Here is a 22,246-nt window from a genome sequence, read left to right on the forward strand (position 1 = left end):
GTTCCCGTTGATTGTGTGAGTGCACGGACACAGCACACGGGCCACGGAGTCTCCCCCCTTAAATTAGAATTCTCTGTTGTTTCTTTAATTCAGTTACTTGGAAAACAAAGGAAGCGTTACTGTCATAGCAATATAAAGCCACAAACACTTATGAAATACAATAATAACGATTGACGTCAGCACTGTTCCGCGTATCGAACGTAAAATATAAACAGTTAAAATAGCACACTAGACGAAGTAAGATTACCACTTATTTATACTGTAACAGTAACAAAACTGCCGTAATGTGAATAGATATTGAATAAAACAAAATACTTAATACAATATAACTATTCAATATCTTCTGCAAAGAAATAGCGTATCGTTTTGCAGATATAGTAAAAGTAAATGAAATTAATAAAATTCTGTTCATAGGAAAAAAGAAAACTCTATTAGTAAAATAACTTTTAAACTTCTCATTGTGTCTCCATAAGAATATTGTCAAAGAATTCATAAAACTCCTATAATCAATAAATATATTATACAGGGTGTCATATAATTGGTGGTAAAACCGGGTAGGGGGTAATTCTACGTGAAAAAATAAGTCAAAAATATACAATAAAATTGTCTCATTTAAGACTTCATTTTCAAGAAAATTCACTATGAAGATTCATTTGTAACGCGTGTATTCGTGTTGGCAATAAGTAGAAGCGGAATACAATGAACAAATGAGTTAGCCAAGTCCTATTCAATTGCACACGCATCTAGCTGATTTTGAATGTCAGTTTATTCGAAAACACAGTCTCAAATGAAAAAATTTAATTCTATATTTTCAACTTATGTTTTCACGTAAAATCACCCCAACCCGGTTATACCACCGGTTACATAACATCCTGTATATTATAGGCCTTAAACGCCTATAATCAAACTGTTTTCAAAAATTCATTATCGACATACAGTACCGTATTAATTTCAAGAATGTTGTGTACCTACGATAAGACGTTTCTTGCGTGACTTTCTACTCAGAATTGATTATACAATAATGTGACGCAATACTTTTATACGTCCCTGCAGACTAAAATAACTTGACAGCAAACATTTACTGTATTCAAATGGAAATTTTTTCCAAGGTGTTAATAAAAATGTGAGACCCTTTCACAGGAACAGAAATAGCTTTTAGAAATTCATTACCGTTAGCCGTCGAAATTTCTGTCAATAAAGAAAATTTCCGGCAATAACGGAATTTCCAAAATATTACAATGAGGCACATTTTAAATAGTTTCAAAAGACTATCGTACTTCGTTACTTTCGTTTGCTGCGAAACTTCTACTCAAAAGTGAGGAAGCGAAATTACAGAATAATTCAACAAAAAAAAAATAAGTTCATAGCAATCTTAATATTTTATCTTATGTTATTAAAATTACTATTTCAATTGTGTTTTTTTCTTTTCATATGGAGAAAAGCAAAAGACCATTCGGCATATACGTGGACCAGCTGCAGCGGTTTTTAGCGGGTAACATCTAATTGTAAACATAATTTATGTGTATACAACATAATATGTATGTATATAATAAAAAAGTTAGACATTGAAGTGGAAAACATTTATTTTCTTCTTTTTAAATGCTTCCTGAATCAATATTTTTTAACTTTTTTATTTTACTTAGAGGTTACAAAGTGAAATTATAAAATAATTAAAAATAAAAAGTAAAACCGCCGCATTGGGATTTGAACAGGATTTCTTGACTGTTCAGGCGCTTAGGTTGCGGGGCATCGCGTCGAGAACGTGAATTTTCGCCGCAGTCGTATTCGAACAGGATTTCCAAGGCAAGCAGTGATGCCAGAATCGTGGGTCACTTTCCCCCACTCTTTTCTAAGCATAGCTCACCGTCTCTCGAACGGCCTGCGCACATGGACAGGGCTGGGATATACTTGTGTGTGTGTGTGCCAGCACGGTGACGTAAAGTGGGGGTAGCCAGGACGTCAGCACACGAAATGATTTCTGCGCACGCGCTCTGGTTGTTGGGAGTCGCGTTGGTAACGTAGATCTTACGGAAACACCCGACGAGCCAGCTCACACGGATAGAAGCAAAGTATGCTTGTGTGGCAGAAACTGTGGAATAAAGTGGGGGTAGCCAGGACGTCGTGGTGGTGGAAGCAAGTTCCACGATTCTGGCATCACTGGTCGGGATCCCAACAGTATAAATCGCATCGGGATCCCGACAGATGTCGGGTCCCGTAACGTATTTGGATCCCGAAACATATTCGAGTCCCGAATGATATTTTCGAGAACTTTTCCGTCTAACGGAAAAAAATTATACTATACAATACGATGCCATACTGAATCTTCAGGTTCATGCTATGAACTATAAATGCTAAATAAGTTAACGATTCCAAATGGAATCCTGCGGTTAGACAGGATTAATAATACAATCTTCAGTACACATTTATTCGTACGTTATGTTTTTATTAAGTAAAATAAATAAAGTGACAGTATTAGGGACATTTAATCTATCATACAATATACAGACATATACAGAATATTATTTTAAATTATAATGTATTAAAACATAATTCCTCGACATTGTCTGGCAATAATTATGTTTTTTACATTATAATTTAAAATAATACTATTTATGCCTGTATGTTGTATGATAGATTAAATGTCCCTAATACTGCCACTTTATTTATTGCCGTTAGACCGAAAAGTTCTCGAAACTATTACTCGGGACCCGAATATGTTTCGGGAACCGATGCGATTTATATTCTCGGGATCCCGGCCGCTCTCGCCTGACTTGCCCCGACCCGATCCGAATCTCAGGAATCCCGTAATTTCGGGTACCCACAAACCTCTGGTAAACTCCTATAGAACATAATCATTCTATTTTTATATTTCTAGGATCACTTTGAGGCCCAAGAGAACTTCTGCAGAGGGTTAGTGTTCTCACCGTGGCAAAACCTTTATATCATCAATTGATATACATATATGTATAAAGAAAATTGGCCACATTTTCAACCAGTGAGGTAGAATGAACCTTTAAATGGCATAACCCACCGTACCAGACGTATTTCCCACGTATTATGCCCGTATTTCCAATACATAACTAATAGCTCAGAAACGTGACTTCGAAAGAAATTTCTTTATCCTCGATTTTCGTCTTAGTTTGGGGAGTAGCATCCACCCTGTGAAAGTGTCTCGCATTTTTTTTACACCCCGTATGATGTCTCTAATCTACTTGTAACCGAAGAAAATTTACCGTGCTATTGCTCCAAGACGACGCCATCTCCGGAGTAGTGGGTGTCGTGTAATGAACTTGCACCGTGGCACTGTGGAAAATGATATACTCCCCATTGTTCAACTCAATCCTTCGGTTCCAGGTGTTTATCATACACGCTTGTTTATACTCCTCCTCGAGTTTCGCAGCAGTGCTCTCGTCGTAAGGGACGTATCGCGACTCGGTGGGCCCTTTGAAGAACCACGAGCATCGTCTCACTTCCGTCGATGATCCGCTCCAATAAACGGGCGATCTCTGACGACGTAAAATGTCGACATCGTAACGACCACCGTCGGTGGCGACGGTGGCCTCGGGGGTAATTTCACTGGAATTGTGAACCTCTTCTAAACGTAAGCTATCTTGCATGGAGAACGGAAGCCATAACACTTTGTATTCCACCTCTTTGCGATAAAACCAATGATGGTACACCGTTCTGCACTGCATGCGTTTGACTGAAGGGCCAGCAGCCTGAAACGCATTGACGATGTAATAGCAGAAAAGGTAGTGACAAATCTGCTGTCCACAATGCAAGTGTGTATGTGTATATTCAATATCACATCTTATATTTTTGTGCATGACGGAATTGAAACACTGTATAAAATAAATAGATTATACAGGATGTTGCGCATTTAGTGACAAAACTAAGTGTACAATTGTACTACGTGCAAAAAAAAATCTGAATATCTAGATAGAATTTTCAAATTCATCAAATACACATATTTTCCTCTTCAATTCACGCGTTTACCAATTACTGATTATTTCTACTTCTGTTACCACTAGAACTACCAAACCCGTAAAAGTGGTGGATTTTAGACCGCTTCTTTTATTACAGTTACTGAAATCATAATGGTCCTTTCATCGGAATTTATGACGACCTTCAATTTGTTATACATTTTATATTGTATTGCATTATGCTAAATTATATTGAATGTTATATTATACTATTTAATTTGATATACATCTTACGGTACAATCTTACGTAGCTCTAGTGTTAATGTTTACAGACACTAACAGTATTATTTCAGAATGATTAGCGTTATACATATGTATGTATATGTATGTAACTATTAATATTATTTTACAATTATTTTGTTTAAATTAGTAATGGAAAAATACTTTCATTCATTGTAATAGGATAAGTGTTTACTGTAAATAGAAATAGTGAGTTATAGTCGAACATACCAGCCAGCCGTATTCAAAACCATGCATGACCAATAACTATTTAAATTCGACTTTTTCAAAAACGTCAATTCGCATAAAAAGGATTATTCTAACTTCTTGATTTGTTTTTGCACGTAGTTTTACTTTGCTTTCGGTTAACTAGTAATTGTGACACTCTGTATAACTTGCAATCCTTAATAGAAAAATCTATTAGTGGTACTTCAATGTTCACGAGGACAACATTGAAGGTATCAAAGTAAACACATTGCAATACATATTCTGTTTTAAGGGTTCTTCGATAAATAAAAACACACGCATAGGAAACTAAATCACGCTGTCATGCCAAAGATTCACTCTGAATCTGTAGCAGTGTTATCTTCTTAGTTGTTGCAATTGTGATTAATTTATACTGTTTGATTTTCAAACCTCACAATTCAAGTGTCCAGAATTAATTTTGTCTTCTTCAGATTATACAGTCATACATTAAAACCAAAAAGATATGTATTTTTTTAATTAGTTTTTCATTTTAAAAGTAATAATACATCAGCTTTTCGAAAGTTATATTTCGAAATAAAACGAGAAATGTATACATACACGTTTACATGTCGTACTACACTAGTATTTCACAAGTTGTTTCAAAAAGAATAAATGTGATTCTGAACACTTGTATAATATCACTTGATAATTACAATAACAAACATTAGAAGCAAAATATAACTTTAACGAGTCTTTGAATGCTTTAAGTGCTGTTAGTGTAATAAATATTATAGCACGACTATTCAATTATAGAAAAGTTATCGAAACTGTCAATATATTCAGAGATAGTTAGAAGTTCATGAAAGTATGAATAAATAACCAAACGTCCGGTAATCAGGATAATCAATACAATTCTATCTTCGAAGCGGCCAATATAAATTTTTGCAATAGAGACAAAACGTCTCATAGAACACGGGAAGATGTGTCTTATCATCAAGGAAGATCCTGTCGAAAAATAATCTAAACTGTGAGCTTTTCGTGTTACCTTCAATTTTGTAATTTTATTTATGGAACAACCCAGAATAGAATAAAAATTTTTATTAAAAATATATTTCTATTTAAAGCATTGTTTTCTCGTGTGATCTTTTCAATTTCAGATTAAAAATCCGACAAAACTCATAAATTTGAAATTATACGAAAACGTTTACTCATAAGAAAGAAAAATGGTATGCGTTGAAGAAGAAAGAAAAATTGTATGCATGTACCTCGTAGAAAAAGAAAATTGTATGCCTATAATTCATGTATGTGTAGAATTCTCACAATCAATTATTTTCGCAGAGTTTGAGAAGAAAGAATGTATCAAAAATGAAAGCGAATCTTCGTACATCCGTAAATAAAAATATTCAAAAAATGTACTCCGTGTGATTTTTAACTGAGAATCCTCAGTGATGGTAAACATATTTCGATGTGTGTACAAATTTAACTAATAAAAGATTTTTTCACTATTTCGTTAATGTTTAGAAAGTGCTCAAAAGTAAACTGTAACCGTGCCTGCAATTAATATTAGTATGACTAATAGACACGTGGCTACATTAGATTGCACGGTTCTAAAAATAAAAACACATTTAGCTAAAGGTGCAGCTACTTTCAAATTTTGTGTAACTTTGTTACTTTGAACGAATTGTAACAGAACAATTGACGTGTCCACTGCAAGAGAGAGCTATGCGATAATTAGAACGTTGTGAGATACTAAGGGTTTCATTGAAAGTAGTGTACATCATAGTACACTACGATTGTATGTATACTCGTATACGATCATAGTACAGGCAGCAAACTTCGCCACGTAGTTGTAAATTAAGCCATAATAACTACACATGAACAGGTGCCAGACTTAAAAGTCTCATTTCTCAACATTTTGTGGCACAGCCCCGTCTTGCATTGGACCCAACAATTTTACGTATCGTGTATTTTCCGATAATGCACAAATACAATAAAGTTAATACTTTCATATCTTACCAAGTTCTGGAAACTGGGAGGCAAGCTATCCGTGGTAGATCGTCCGCCTAGCGGATTAATTGACATTTGCACTGGATTTAAAGTAGCCGAACCCGTTGGTTCAGGTACCGTTGTCATCACAGACGGCGCTGGATGGAATATATTATTGCTTGCAATCGGTGTATCGTACGTTTGCGTCGGTCCAGGAAAACTGTCAAAGTAATGTTGAGTTTGATTCGCCGTTGGTTGCCCGAAGGGTGAGATGTACGGATGTTGTCTCGATGTCGCGGGTTTGTGTAATTCGTTTTGAAATTGCGTAGGATTATAGAGTAATGGCGGTGGGGCTGATTGAACTGAGGCGCTGCATGTCGCGGTGGCAATCCCTGTGTGGATCGTCGAATTCGTGTCCCAGAATGGTTGAGAAACCGTTGGCGGAGGATTATTGTAGTTCAAATTGAAGAAGTCGTTCGACGATGATTGGTGTAAATCGTTTTTCGGTGTAGCTGCCACTACACCGACATTTGTGCTGATTTCTTTATACTGAGGGGTAGGAAAATGATTGCTGTCGTCCGATGAACTGAAAAACGAACTTGCAGGCTGTGCAAATAGCTGAGGCTGATCAGAAGAAGAATCCTGAATTGGAACCTCTGCGGGGATATAGTTCAGACTAGATTTCTGTTCTGTTGGTATTTCCGTATGAAAGCTAGAACTTGCAGGCTGTGCAAATGGCTTCGACTGATCGGACGGGGGATTCTGAACTGGAACCTCTACTGGGGTATAGTTCACACTCGATTTCTGCTGTCTTGATATATCCGTAAGAAAGCTAGAACTGAGCTCAAATGGCTGTGTCTGGAAATATTGTTGGAAGGATGGCACGCTCGAAGATACAGCATGACTTTTAGCTGCATTAATCTCTTCATCTGCTGCAGGCTGCTTCGGAGCGACTACTGTTGACCGCAAAAGTACAGAATCTTCTTGCGTAAGAAGTACATCGGACAACGAACCAAGCTTTGAGAAGTTGCTTTCTTTCTCGGTGTCGTTCGAAGTTGTTTCTTCAGAAGTCACGATGATTTGATTGCCTCCGGTACTTTCGTCAGATTTTATCGGCACATCGCTAGCTGTGTTCAACGAGTCTTCCTCCTGTTCAGCGAGCAAGTGTTCTAACTTTTCCGACACCTGAACTGCAGAGATCGGAGTAAACGATACGCTTGGTTTAACCTCAATCGTAGGTACAAGAATATTTGCCTTTGAAACTTGTGCGTCTACTTGACTCGGAGTGTTCCTTGCACCGGTCGATTCCTTTTCTGGATTAAATGTCAAAAAGTCTTGTTGGTTGGCATACAAGTCAAAACCAGCGAAAGAGATGTTCGCCGGTGTGTTCTGCGGGGTGGCAGGTTCCAGGAGTTGAGAAGGAATTGCTCGGGACAATGAGTGCAGAACTCCGGGCTTTCCGTTTAGAGGAACGCTCTCGTAGCCGGAATTCGGACTTTTAGGTGTTACACTTCGAGGAGTTCCAACTGTGACTGGACTAGACCTGAATGACTCTTGCAGGGAATTACCCTGTGATAATTCCTCTGACGTTGAAAATGGTACCGACGGTGAATTCGTGGAAATCGGAGTTTCGACGGGCTGATACGTTTGAAGTGGAACAATGAATTCGTTTGGATTGAAGATGGCTGGTGGTACAGCGGTTTGCGGCGTGAATAATGGCTGAACTGCGGGGGCTGTGTACTGTTTGGATGTGCTTGATGTTAAGTCGGGCGGTGGTGCGTATTTAAGACGCCTTTGATTACCAAAACGATATGAAACGTGCCCTGAAAGAAAGTAAAAAGAATCACATTAGTTCATGCAGCTAATGCAATATATGATTTACCTTACCCTATACATGTATATCTTATAGCGCTTCGTTCTTTAGATATCACCAACGTGAATGAAAGTTAAATGTTTCTACCAGTAAAAATTATACTAACTACTTACCAAATTGAATTTTTTCCATGCATACTAGAACTTTGATCGATTAGTATATTTCTTTACATTTTTATGCATGAAAATGATGAACAGTAACGATCAGTTACACGTTCATTTAAAATGTAATGTTTCTTTTTTATGACGCATTATTTATTTAAACGGTTAACCTATAAAACACCCGGGTACACGAGACATAATACCGGACGAGATATAAACCGGGGATACGAATGTAAACTGTGAAAAATTCAGTATGTTATTGCCGGCATATTATGTTGAATCAAGACCCAATTGGTCTTTTGATAGAAGTGAGGAGATGATATGTGTCTGCACATTCATCATTTTTATCAAAAGATATTCAGTTATAACCATAATGTGCAGCCTACTGTAAACAATACCAAATTCAAACTTTCGCAATGTATTCCGCTCATTATCGATATTGTTAATCGAAAAATCACTAAATACCCCAGATTCGATATTCTTGATTGTCTTATCCACCCAGACATCTCACAGATACCTGTAATTTTCGTCTACCCGCGTATACAGGGTATCCTAAGCGAGTAGGCGAAGCCACTGTATTAAAACGATAGAAGATAGAAACAAATTTCATTAGAAAAAATTAAATAATTTCGAGTGATGCATCACGTGGTGCATGTCTTCACTGAAGGTGGAAGCGTTTCAAAGGTTTCAAGGTCACTTCTATTTTTTTTAAATGGTAACTAAGTAGGGCCACTACTCTGCCTGCAAACAAAATTATTTAAACCACACTGTGTCCCCCTTCATACCCAGTAACTTTTGAACAATTATACAGAACAAGGGAGCCACCTCCGATTTCAATGACCTTGAATTATGTTGTCAAGGTCATAATTCTGGACAACTTTGTTCTATACATATAATAGTCGGTCTCTTTCACTTGCCGAGATATTCGCAAAAATATGTTTACCACTATGTATATCGAATGCTAGGTATTTGTTAAGACTTCCCCTTAAATTAATGGCGAACATTTACAGTATTTGTATATTATGAACATGTTATGAAGTAACAACGTGGGCATTTACTCAAATGTAGATAATTTTCCAGGCCACCAACATCCCACCACTCACTACCCAGTGTTAACTACATACCCAACATCCCACCAAACACAAGTTTAGTTATTAATTAATATCTAAAAAAAAACAGGAAAAAAGTTTCTTCAGTTAAAATAGACACCCTGTATACTGGTCGCACGAAATGTTCAAGGAATAGTATTAATAACGTTATCAAAATTTACCATCAGTCGATGGCGGTACGATAGGCGGCAACGTTGGTTGTCTTGGGGCTGACAAAGACGAAGCGGTTCCAGAACAAACCTCACCAGATCCTGCGAAATTCGTACGTCCTGGGTCGTGGAAATTAGGGACTAGAGGTGACTGTGCGTCTCTCAAAGAGTCGTAACGATCATGCGAAGGCACATAAGGATTCGTATCTTGTACTCTGGCCGCGTTCTCCAGTCCTTGGTTTCCTTGAGTTCCCGTTAAATCTCCAGTAATCGACGATAAAGACAGATTTGGAAGTGATGAAAGTATCGAGGTAAAATATCCTTGCCTCGCCGACTGATTTTCTGGACTTTTGGTATTTTCGGAATGTAATGGTATAGGCGTGAATTCGGAGTCCGTACCGGCTGAAGTCGCCGGTGAAGTCAAATTATGCGAACTGACTGGTCCCTGTCCTACGAAGTTGTCCAGTTCAACATCTAAAACCAACGGGAAATTTTGTTTTCAATTTTGGTATAATCTCTTCGGACAAATTATGTAAACTAATGTTCATATAGAATGATTTAAAACAAACGGAACACTACGTTAGCTATTTTCCTGCGAGAATATTAAGTTGTACATAACATGGCATTTTTATTAATAAAAATTATTAACAGTGATTATCAGTTGCACGGTCATTTCAATAATAATTATTAGAAACCATTATTTGTTTGGGTAGTAAACCTACCTCATAATGCTTTGGAACAAAATAAATATTTGATCGAAATGAAATTCATTTGAAGTCTATATGTATGTATATTTAAATTTTAAGTTCCGTCTAGCTTTCTTTGGGTCTCCACTCGCAGCAACCTCCTCGTAGTGAGATCCGGGCAATCGGTATCATCCTCGGTAAAGTATTATAAGCCGAAGATAATACCGAGCTAATGGCTGCGAATTTAGCATTAATTTCTCTAGTTATAAGAATGAATGTAAATCGAACATTTTTGATGACCGTACAATCTCATATGAGACTTAGAATATTTTAAGGCTAAATGTAAGATAGAAAATTTTTATTAATTATAAGAATACGTGAAACTGATTACTTTAATAAGGTGTAAGAAAGCACATACGTATACGTACCTATATTCGACGGTTTTAACAAATTCATTCCCTTATGATTACTTCCCTTCGCTCAGTGTTTACTTTTATATCTATATGTATACCTATATGTATGTACCTACATAGGTTTCTCACGCAGAAGAAATATTTTTTAATTTTCATGTTCATAAGATGAAACAAAGATCCTTAAAAAAATATACCCATCGTTGATATGCTGTTTTAAGGAATACTCCTCGCAAATTTGAAAACATTCTTAATATTTTTGCATTCTAAAAATAACTTTCCGCATAAAACAAAAAATTAGTTAAAGTGAACGATCCCTTACGTAGAAAATGAACAAATATGAAGTTCGTATCTTTAATAATTGTCGAGATAAAAATTCTTTTGTGAAAGTAATTTTCGTAAACATCGGTAAAAATTTCCAACTTTAAGTGTCCACATTTTTTAAACAATTCATGGTGCAATAAAAATTCGTGTTTCGATTGCTGTTTTGTTAAATATTACTCACTCACGTGTAACAATACAGAATAGAAGTATACTATGTGTATTTGAAAACATCCATTGTATGTAGGTGCAATACATTCGAATACACCATGCAGTAACTGTTATGTGTTTACTATATTAGGAAACAGATATATTGCTAAATGGCAACACTATGCATTTAAGCGTTGTTAACTGCAAAACTTTTTACTATTGTGACAATATTATGATAAAATACATTTGTACAGATCTTAATCTATTAACGACGTAATCAGTTACGAGTGAGAACCTGAACACTCATTACTTTCATTATTAGTCTCCTACTAATTACATTGGCAAAATGTTAAACGTTCTTGTTTAGAAATTGAATGTTTACTCATGCAATGTAATGACGCTATTCGTATAAAGTAAAGTGGACAATAGATTCTTTTGCAATTAAATTCGCAAAATTTATTAATATCAGCAATATATTTCTATCTCTAATGTCACAAAAATGAAAGATAGCTGAATATGTCTATAAATTGAATTGAAATCATTTTGTATACATATGTACATAAAATATTGCAATGAAATCCATTGGGTAGCTATAACTTTGTCCAGTTAAATTGTTTTCAGTTAGTTTGTATAAAATTCTGATATCATCTTTACTTATCAGTTTACATACTTCAAACGGAAAAAAAGCTAGAGTCTGTACTATACATAGGTACTTTATATTATTTTCAAGTGAATAAGGCTATGCGCTCATCGTTAATCTCGACTGACCTCCCACTTCACTCTATCTTTCAAACTGAAGTCATCGATTCTACATTTTTTCAACCATTTTAGAATAAGACCTTCGTGAATCAGTACTGTGGTTGTAGATATTGCATATGATGTTCGATTTCTTGTTTTTTTAGTTATGTAAAAACGAATATTTCGTACATTTAAAATCACACAGGGTGGGCCAAATAAGGTATTACAAGCTGTTTTTTCGCAATTATTGCAGATATCGACTTGAATTTTTTTATATTAAATAGGACAGGGAGGTACTCATTTAATGAATAATAAATTTTTCTGAGGACATTCACTCATAGGGGGACAAAAGGAGCCTCCCTAATTCTTTCTAAATAGAATGACGTATTATCTTATCGGACTTAACACATTGATGCACGACTTTTTCTCTCTATGCATTAACTCTCTTAGTACCTACGAGCGAATACATCGGATTTATGGGTTTTCCAAAATACACCTTGAACTGATATGTCGACTTCTCATTTTCAATATAATCTATACACATTCAATATAATGACACTTTATTTTTGTAAAATAAGTTTATATGTATAGTTTATATTTAGAACATATGTTTACTGGATAGGAATAATAAAATTAAAAAACCGTGAAAAAATCTTCATTTTTAAGAGAAATGTGTTAATAGAAATATGTTTAATAGATACCTCAACAAGCACATATTTTCCAAGGTATTTTTGGATGGTACCCGGAAAACTTATACGCTACCTAGTACAGCAAATCCTCGATGTGTGTTCGAAGGCTCCTCGACATTGATAAGGAGAGGTCCCCAGGTGCAACGTTAACTTTTTAATGAGGTTCAGTACAGTGATAGAGCTTGGAATTCCGACGTCAGTGATATTTGTTTCAGTCGCATATGGCCATTAGTTTATGAAATATTTAATATTCAGTGCCGAAGAACCCTTGCACACTCATCGACGATTTACTGTATAAGGGTTAAGCCCAACGATGGGCAAAGATGGCTCCCGGGAGCTAAAACCTGTCCACACCACCGTCAGCCGTTACCACTGAGTAACAGAGACAAGATTCCGAGCATCTTTCTTTCTATGAAGGCAGATGATGCAAAAAAACAGCTGGAAGGGGAAGCGACCACGTGAGGGGTCCCTAAACTGTCTAGTGCTAAGTTAAGCGATATCGCGTCAACGGACGCCACCGTATTAATAACGTTCACTTCAAACCTTTTATTCTGTATTATTGAAGGATTATCATCATATAGATATCATTTAGAGTTGTTATTATTATTAACTAAAGAAGTAGGACAAAGAATACTTTTCTCAAGAGAAACTTCGGGGAGGCGCGAAAGATATCAAAATAAACGTATTTTGCGTTGAGATTAGTTTTATTAAATGTTCCAAGTGGTGTCCTTGGACTTCTAAACAATCATTAATACTTTCACGAATACTCGTTCGAACATCTGATAACATTAATGGAGTAGGTAATAGATGCATAGACAGTATGTATTTCTATTCTCATAGCTTTCTTTATTGTAGGTGCAATAACCATCACTTTACGTTTTATTCAACGATAAGAGAAATCTAACGACGTTAAATCTGGTGACCGAGGTGACCATAAAACAGGACAGCCACGTCCAATCCATTTATTTTCAAATCATTCACGTATTTCTAGCAAACTCTGCTGGAGCACAGTCATGTAACTTTTTAATTGCGCAGAAAAAAGGCAAAACGCTTCACATAAATGTTATTAAATTCGATAAGAATTATCCAAATAGAAAATATTAATACGCAGTTTTGTTTTTTAAAAACTGAGGAAAGCCTCCTTTGTCTCCCCAGGAATGTACCCAGAAAATTTTCTTACACGCCAAATGATTAGCTGTCTCATTTAATGTGAAACAAATTAAAGTCAAAATCTACAGTGATTTCGAAGAAAAGCTTGTAACACTTTATTTGGCCCACCTGGTGGAAACACGATTTCTATCAAACTACAGTAGACTGTAACTATATTGCCACTGAACACATTGCCGCATGAGGCACTTCCCCTTCACACGTACTTTCGCGCACACAAATTCGCTCTCCCACCATGTTGCGTATGCCGGCGCACCAGCACGGTCCAGCTTCTGCGCAGGCGCTAAGACCGAGGCCATGGCGATAGAACTTAGCATGGATGAGGGCTCTGAACTCATTGCCATTTTACTCCCCAACAGCCCCGAACATGTCGATATTGTTAGAGTCTACTGTACACTGAAATTAATTATCAAACATATTAAAAGGTGCAAAATCGAAGTTAACACTCTCAAGGAATACCATACAGCTAATCCTAGGTCAGTGCATAAGTAATTTCGATTACGTTCTAAAGCCTCGAAATATCGTACATACACGGAAAGTAGAATTTTCTTTGTACTATATTAATTCGATAATGTTTATCGACAGTCGATGAAAATAACGTGAATACATGAATAAAACTTTTCCTTAACTGAATTGTTTAAAAAGAAGGGACGATAGGATAATCGTACGACATTGCATTCTCTTCGTATTCTACCAAGAAAAGTCACGATGAGGACTTGTTTCGTCTGAAAGAGTACGTCATATTGGTTCGAGAGATCCATAAATGGTGATCTTGAAATTATAGTGTTAAGCAACATTTGGTTGGGCTCGAGTAATGTAAGCAGACGTTCTACAAGTACCTATTAATGAACGAAAATCCTGCACAGTCACCTTATGAGTTTGCAATTAGAGATTACAATTAGAGGTTGATCATTCACCAGTAATTTCGACACTTACATGAATGTGGCATTCTATATGTGTTATCCGAGGACAACATTGCACAGCGTCTCAGAATCTACTGAAGAGAGTCAACTTCAATCTCTTGAATCTACTTCAATACATAATTGAAAACCCAATAATCCGAACGGTTTAAAAAACCTAATTTGTTAATTCCTAAAAACGATTGATTTATTTTGCCTTTCAACTCATTCTTTTCACTTTAGCTGATTAAAGTAGGTCATACAAGTTCGACGGGCCATAAGTAGGTACCTAAATGATTAGCGAGTCGCGGGTTGCTCATCGCCGATTTAGATCAATGCAGCACTCTTTGCCTAGGATGAATTTTCAAAACATCGCCAATATTCTAAAATAGGTCGATGACTTTCTCGATTCAAAAGATGCAATATTCTTTCTAGCTGGTGTCTACTAATTATCTAACAGGTGGTAAAAAAAGGTAGAGTACAATAACGAGATTTCACTGATTAAAGTCAAGCTGTGAACTTTTCGAATATTAACGAATGACCGACCCAATATTTGGGACTTTTTTTATAGATATTATGCCCCTACATTTCTACTGGGTTGCATGAAGAAAGTGCCGGTCTTCCGAAGCCTTTCGTCGTTTAAATTGTCTGAGACATTATTTTTTACAGTCCTGCCATTTTAACAGACTCTATACGATACGGAACATAAATGTCTCATGTTGTACCTTCACTGGCATTAGCCACATTAACTTCTGAACATTCATTCTGTGCTACATCATTGTCATACATATAATCAGGAAAACTAATATCAATACATTCCGTAAAACTTAATTTAAAAGCGTCTAACAAAAAGCGTACAATGTCGATCGTAGGAAACGTGTTAAGCAAGAATATACTTTAAGAACATATGAAAATTTTTGCTATTCCTTCGATACTTTTGTTCCTTTTGCCCCACAAATAGATTGAAGAGATTCACGTCATTGTAATGAATAGACCATGAATTGTCCAGTACGCAATGTCCCGGTGGGATTATTCAGAAACTGTCAATATTGAACAGGATACAATGAACGTAAGTCCCAATGACGAAGATAATGCCCCGGCAAAAGATACGACGTATCTTTTCTTGTGTAGGTGATCGGTACCGGTATCCTGTCAGACCTCGAATTACCTGTTTCTATACGCGATCACATCCTGTACACGCGTGCACATCACCAAACACCTGTGATTGTGCAACGGGCCGTGTTTACGCCTAGATTTACTTTACCGCGTTGTGTTATCGTCTACGTAACCGCGTCGGGCACCTTACCCTTTTGTAAACCACGATGCCCTCCTCGGTACCTTATAAGTAACAGACGAATCCTAGCGACTAATCTTGTATGAAGATCGTTCCTACCAGACGCACGCATCATGACGACGCGAATGTGTCCGTGGTTTTCAGTGTTTTGTTGCCTAGTGTTTGTTACATGCGCCAATATTTTCGTTACGACCGCAGTGCATCCTGTTACATTCGTTAATGAAGATCTGAGTGAAGAATGGAAGTTTCTGATAGAACATTCGCCGATAGACGAAGAAATGCAAGGATCGAGTTCGGTGTTACAGAGAACTGAACCTGAGTGGATCGTTCCTGGACGGTATCCAAACATCCCATGGTTTATTGAAATGACAAAGGATACTACGGAGGGAACTATACTTTTCTCTGCGGATAAGTGTACTAGGTAAGGTATTTCGAACAAAATTTGGTAATTACCGAGAACATTGGTAATTACCGAGTCCTCAGCGCCAATTTCAGTGACCATGAAATATGTTGTCAAGGCCATCATTCTGAGCAACATTTTCCTATAGATATAATATAAAGTCACTCTTAGGTTCCGAAATATCCGCGAAAAACTGCTCTAGTACTACATTAAATTTTGTCTATACGTATACATCCGTGACAGCGTGTGTCAGCATGCAACTGACGTTAATCTTTTATTTTTATAAATACGTCGCAGGGGTTGAGAAAGCAACAGATACCGACATATGTAGAACGTGTGAGTCGACTTATTCTTGTCTACTACTTGGTAAGTCTATACATTTAACTAGTGCTTCAAGTATATGCATATTCGTTTTATTAAATTAAGGTAAAATGAAGATGTACGAATTTTTTGATATTTTCACCAACTACAATAAATTAGTGGATTTTTCAATTAACCGGGGAGAGATTTACGATTGATTTAAGTAGGTTAGAGCTAGTAAAAAAAATAAAATACTGTTCAAAGCATTATACTCATTTGAGTATTCAAAACACTGAAATCGGTTATATGTGATTTTTAAATTCGCCCCGTTGTTTGCTGGCTGTTGTGATGTGTTTATAGAAACAGTAGGTAAGCGGTCGCCTCATGCTGATGCACAAATTGCCATAAACATACACGTATACTATATCTAGATGAAATTCAATGTAGTAGAAGCTGTTTTTCGCGAATATCTTGGAAACTAAGAGAGACCGCCCATTATATGTATAGGGAAAAGTTGTTCAGAATGGTGGCTTTGGATATTTCAGGATCATTGAAATTGGCGCTGAGGACCATGTTCCCAATAAGTACCGAAATTCTTCATTTATGTTTATATTGCGTTGACGATTATGTTGTTTGTACACATATAGACAGGCTTCGGTGCGATAATAAGAAATTAATCTTTAATATTAAGTACTGAACCAAGTGATTGAAATGTAATACAAAACGAGTAAAAAAAATGTTTTAATTAAATAAATTCGTTGTAGTTTTCAAAATAAATTAAATAAAAAATTAAGTGACCCACAGTAATATTTAAATTACATTGAATAAAAAATAAATAAATTCGAGTGAGATACCAGAAGGTTAAGAAAAAGGCTTAGGAATAGGTCTGAGTCTAAATTTAATCCGTTGACAATAAATAAGTATCGTACTAGCTAAACTATGAATGTTCACATAAATATGCAAACAGTTTGACATAGTAGACCAATTTTCATAATTCAGATAAGGAAGCATAGATCAAAATTTGTTTGCTGACGTTGATCTGTCTTTTATAAACTGACTTACTTTCAGCGAAGAGAATTAAAACTTTCAACACAATTGAAGTAATATTAACAAACGACAGTATTGAAAGAAATATTAAGTTGTTGCATAATAAATGTCGTTTTCCAATTAAAATCGTTAAACTTGGAGTCAAGAAGCTTGTAACTCGTCGGCAAGAGTGCGTCGATTCAAACGGAACTTAATTCGATTAAAAACATTTGTTTCAAAATATATCATAATTGTTCAAACTCTGCAATTTTGAAACGACATTTATTATACGCCAACCTAATAATTTATGGAAAATTCATCATTACTTCAGCCTCAAATTTAAGTATCGGCAGACTTAAGAAATACATTAAAAACAATAACACTTTTATGCTAAGTGAACTAGAGTAAAATAATGTTAAGTTAGTTAATTATTAGTATGAAGCGTGTGCGGCCTGTGTAGCATACAATAATTACAATTAAATATAAGTATTCAATTAGATGACTTAACAAGGAACAAGTATTGTATGAGTAGTATTTGAAAAAAAAGTCAGAAATATTATGAAAGATCTACTATTGAATGATTATAGGAGACACGTGTGTGTGTAACCCACGGAATGAACTTGAATATACTATTACCTCAGTAGACGGAAGTGCTGTGTTTCGCTTTACATCTCAAATCTAATGAATAAACCATGTAAAGGTGTGGAGAGTATGTCTATTATCTTCAAAGTTCACAATATCTGATTCTAATTTTACAGAGTTCATTTAAAAGGATTCGATTATCGTATAACAGTTTTCTCGATATTTTGTATAATGACAATAATTAATGAAGCAAATTCCAGTATTATTTTCTCCTTTTAATTTCTCAATAATAATAATATTTAAAGAAAAAATTAAGTCGTATTTCATATAACTAAGGAATATAATATATGTATATTTAAAAGAAAAGCAGTAGGAAAATATGAAACATAGAATAATCGCTCTATATATAAAGTATAATTTATTGATTAAAAAAACTGCACATTCCTATCTATCTAATTGTTAGTGTAGTAACAAAAAAAAGAATATTTTAGTGCAGTAACTATTTTAATTGTAAGCATACAATATATAAGGTAAAAGTGTGTGTAGCAATCATTCATTAACAACAAACAATACAAATTATGTCAAAAACGATTATGTTATTAAAAAGTTCCATAAATTTGGAGATTCTATTGTGTTCGATGTGCATATTATTACAGAATAATTTCGTATTCTGTTGTAAGAAAAGTTTATTGTTCGACATGTTAGTATTTTAAACATTCTTACAATAACATATAAAGCACCATTACTTCGTAGCATAAAACTGTTTTTGAATACAGAATATTTTGTTTGATTATAAAGGTATTGCATTGGAAACGGAACGAATCAGAACGAGAATAATTTACAATATATTAACGTCTTCTGGCTAAGTAATGGTACTGATACATCCGGTAAGTTATCTAAAACTGTCGTAACTAATTACAATTTGAAGATAACACGATGATCTCCTTCAAAAAATTATTTACTAATACGGAAATATTTGTATGTCTACTTACGCAAACCTCAGTTACGTTATATCTATATGCTTATATTATTGATTTGTATATAGACTATCAACTATCGATAAGCTTAAACATGTACATACGATTTGCATTCAGTAGAATATTTTGTACGAGAACGATACAATTTTGCAGTTACTGTTAATTTGTAGAAATAATGAATACCAAATATTACCGATTAATACCAATTTTTCGAAAACAAACCCGTTATGTTTATTTATAACTATACCCAATAACACTTTTCCTTTTACAAGGGAGAATAATTATACGATATTCAGAAAAAGTATTTCTACGTATTAAACAGAACAATTTTATACATTATAAATCTCATGAAAATAAGGAACAAAAGAGCGATAAACAGACTGGACGTTCTGCGTTTACATTATATGTACATGAATAAGCAGGACAAAATAGAATACACACTCTAATTAAATGAAACACGGTTTTTGTTTTACTTTTACTCTAATCCAGGCCTGTCCAACTTCTGGCCCGCGGGCCAAAATCGATAATCGCCCCTACCGGCTTGCTCTTTCAGCCGAGGGGAATGAGCCCCCTCCATATCCACAAGAAGCCCGACGACGATGTAGAGAAAAGAAAGCGTGTGTACATGCTCTGACTGTCCCCACTTCTGACGCTCCAGAAATTCCTACCCGCACGTACCTCTTGCCCAACGATCGCATCGCAGCGCAAGCGAGTAGTGGGGTATGGACTGAGTGATGGTGGGGACTGCGTCGTCTGGCGAAATGACCCGCGGGCCAGAAGTTGGACAGGCCTGCTCTAATCAATCCATTAATGAAGGAAATAACTTTCTACGTCATTCTTGCCTTTACATGTCAATATACACATCCACAATCTACTTCTAAAAGAAACAGAAAAATTCTGTAGTAATAATTTTGCTTTGTAACTTTTTGTGTTGATGTTCATTTACGTTGGTCCAACATAACGTAAATAACACGATGTTTAGTGTTTTATAAACTTTGGCCTTACTAACTGTCGTTACGTTAAATATAAATTCCAAATATTTTAGACAATTCCGTCCTAAAAGGGCACTTGCAATTAACCATGCCAGAAATAAAATGGCCGGACGAAGGGAACATAAATAACATTCCCAGAAAATGCCAGGTACCTAATATACTCCATAATTGTATGTACGTTCCGCCACCACGTTGAAACATTCGTTAATTTGTTTATATTTTTAGATTTACCTTGACCTGAATTGTAACACTGTCGAAGTAGGAATTCGTACAAGTTATGTAAAAACGGAATTCCGCATGAACGCACAAAATACCGAAAGAAACGAAGACAGTCGCGACTGGCTCAGTAAGCCTATTTTCCAGATGCCTGTGAGTGTTATCCACCTTTTTTCATTATGTCGTAATGTTTACAGCGCAAACTACAGAAGATCTCAATCGCTCTTTTTCCAGGTAAACGTAGCAGAAAGGTATAATTTAACCGACCATACGAAAACGAGATTCCTGGTCGATAACAGAATCCATCGAATCGTCATAAACGTCGACGGAAACGTTTCGAGCGCAGTTCTCCGAATTCCTATGAGTAAGTCTTTCCTCGCTTTACCCGAGTTTTCACAGTCAGATGCTCAAGGACACTGGTAGACCGGCAATAAATTAGTTAACCAGCCAATCGACAGATTCTACAGTGTTGAACGGAAAATTTTTGCATTTTCTGCGGGACGTCACTATAACATATAATTACATTACTCAAGAATAATTATTCTTTCATTTCCATCATCTAATCCAGTATTTTATCATCCAAACACGCCAAGTAATAAAATGGCGCATTCGTCAGACATTGCTTTATGAATTTTGAAAATGAACACTGATCTGCTGTCACACGAACAGTAAGAAACCTACTAGTGTCAGTAGGTTTGAATGTATTTAATATGGTTTCAAACATTCCAAAAGCAATGGATGCAGACAATTTAAGGTGACAATTGTCGTAATTGATCGCATCATTAATAGAGTACAGACGGCGAAGTATAATGTGTTCTAATCATATATGTATTATTGAAATATTTAATAGCTGTTAACATAAAAAAAACGCGAAAACTTTCTGTTCAAACAAAGAGATCGATTTATAAGTGCAGCAGCGAAGGCTACACCTCAAGACACGCTCTCTAAATACTACACGAGCAATTTCGTTATGTAGCGTAAACTAAAAATAATTTTCAACTCTTGGAACGCACGTTGGCACATGAATTAATAGCACGGTATATTTTCACGTCCGTGTTCATTGTCCGGCAGGTGTACATTTATTTCGCGTGGATGGTAGTGTAGCGATATCATGTTACGTCAACGGGCACGGTTAAACGTACTTCGAATGAAGAATCATCGTTGACGTAACACGTGGATCAAAAGGAATAATATGCTTCAAATGTTTCTATATCTCGGGAAAATTATTCTTATCGATCCATATTTTTGAGGTACATATTATGTTGAGTCAAGTCATAAGTAACATCCTTCACGGGTGAAGAAAATAAATTTTTTTCGGTGAAATCCATGTTACTTATATCCGATCAACCGATGAATACATGAAACGCGTTCATTAATAATGGTGCAAAAGTCTTTTTAGACTAATATGAAATGTAAATTATTTACGTAAGAAAGAAATTGTAAAATTGGAACGGAAGAGATTTGTGACTTAACCTAATAAAATATAGTTTTTCAACGGAAATAGTAACTAAGAAATAGAAAGGACTAACAACTTATGACACCATCGGATTTGTAAAAATAGTGAACGAGTAATGTAAAATAAGAGTATAAATTAAATATAATGTTACACTAAATATAATGTTTTTATAATTGCATTATTCTTCAATCGTAAAATTTTCAGAAAATTCGTGAAACCGAATTATAAGTGTTAATATCTCATGAACTTTTAATGCCGAGATCAGAAGCATAATATTTAAGACTGAAATCAAACGTTAAGACGACATTTATGGTAATCTTTATAGATAATTTTTAAA

General features: G+C 35.5%; 1 protein-coding gene across 1 annotated transcript in view; it reads right to left on the reverse strand.

The window, feature by feature from the left end:
* Window positions 1–3,065: 3,065 nt before the first annotated feature.
* Window positions 3,066–22,246, reverse strand: part of LOC107193044 (uncharacterized protein PB18E9.04c-like) — a 31,750-nt gene continuing 12,569 nt past the window's right edge. Inside the window, exons 2-4 of the mRNA XM_015582419.1 lie at window positions 9,619–10,080; window positions 6,405–8,197; window positions 3,066–3,719 (exon numbers count right to left, since the gene is read on the reverse strand). Coding sequence (XP_015437905.1) covers window positions 3,204–3,719; window positions 6,405–8,197; window positions 9,619–10,080 — 2,771 coding nt within the window. The 3' untranslated portion in view covers window positions 3,066–3,203. The remainder of the gene's footprint in view (window positions 3,720–6,404; window positions 8,198–9,618; window positions 10,081–22,246) is intronic.

The sequence above is a fragment of the Dufourea novaeangliae genome, unplaced genomic scaffold (assembly GCF_001272555.1).
Source record: "Dufourea novaeangliae isolate 0120121106 unplaced genomic scaffold, ASM127255v1 scaffold557, whole genome shotgun sequence".
NCBI classification, from domain to species: domain Eukaryota; kingdom Metazoa; phylum Arthropoda; class Insecta; order Hymenoptera; family Halictidae; genus Dufourea; species Dufourea novaeangliae.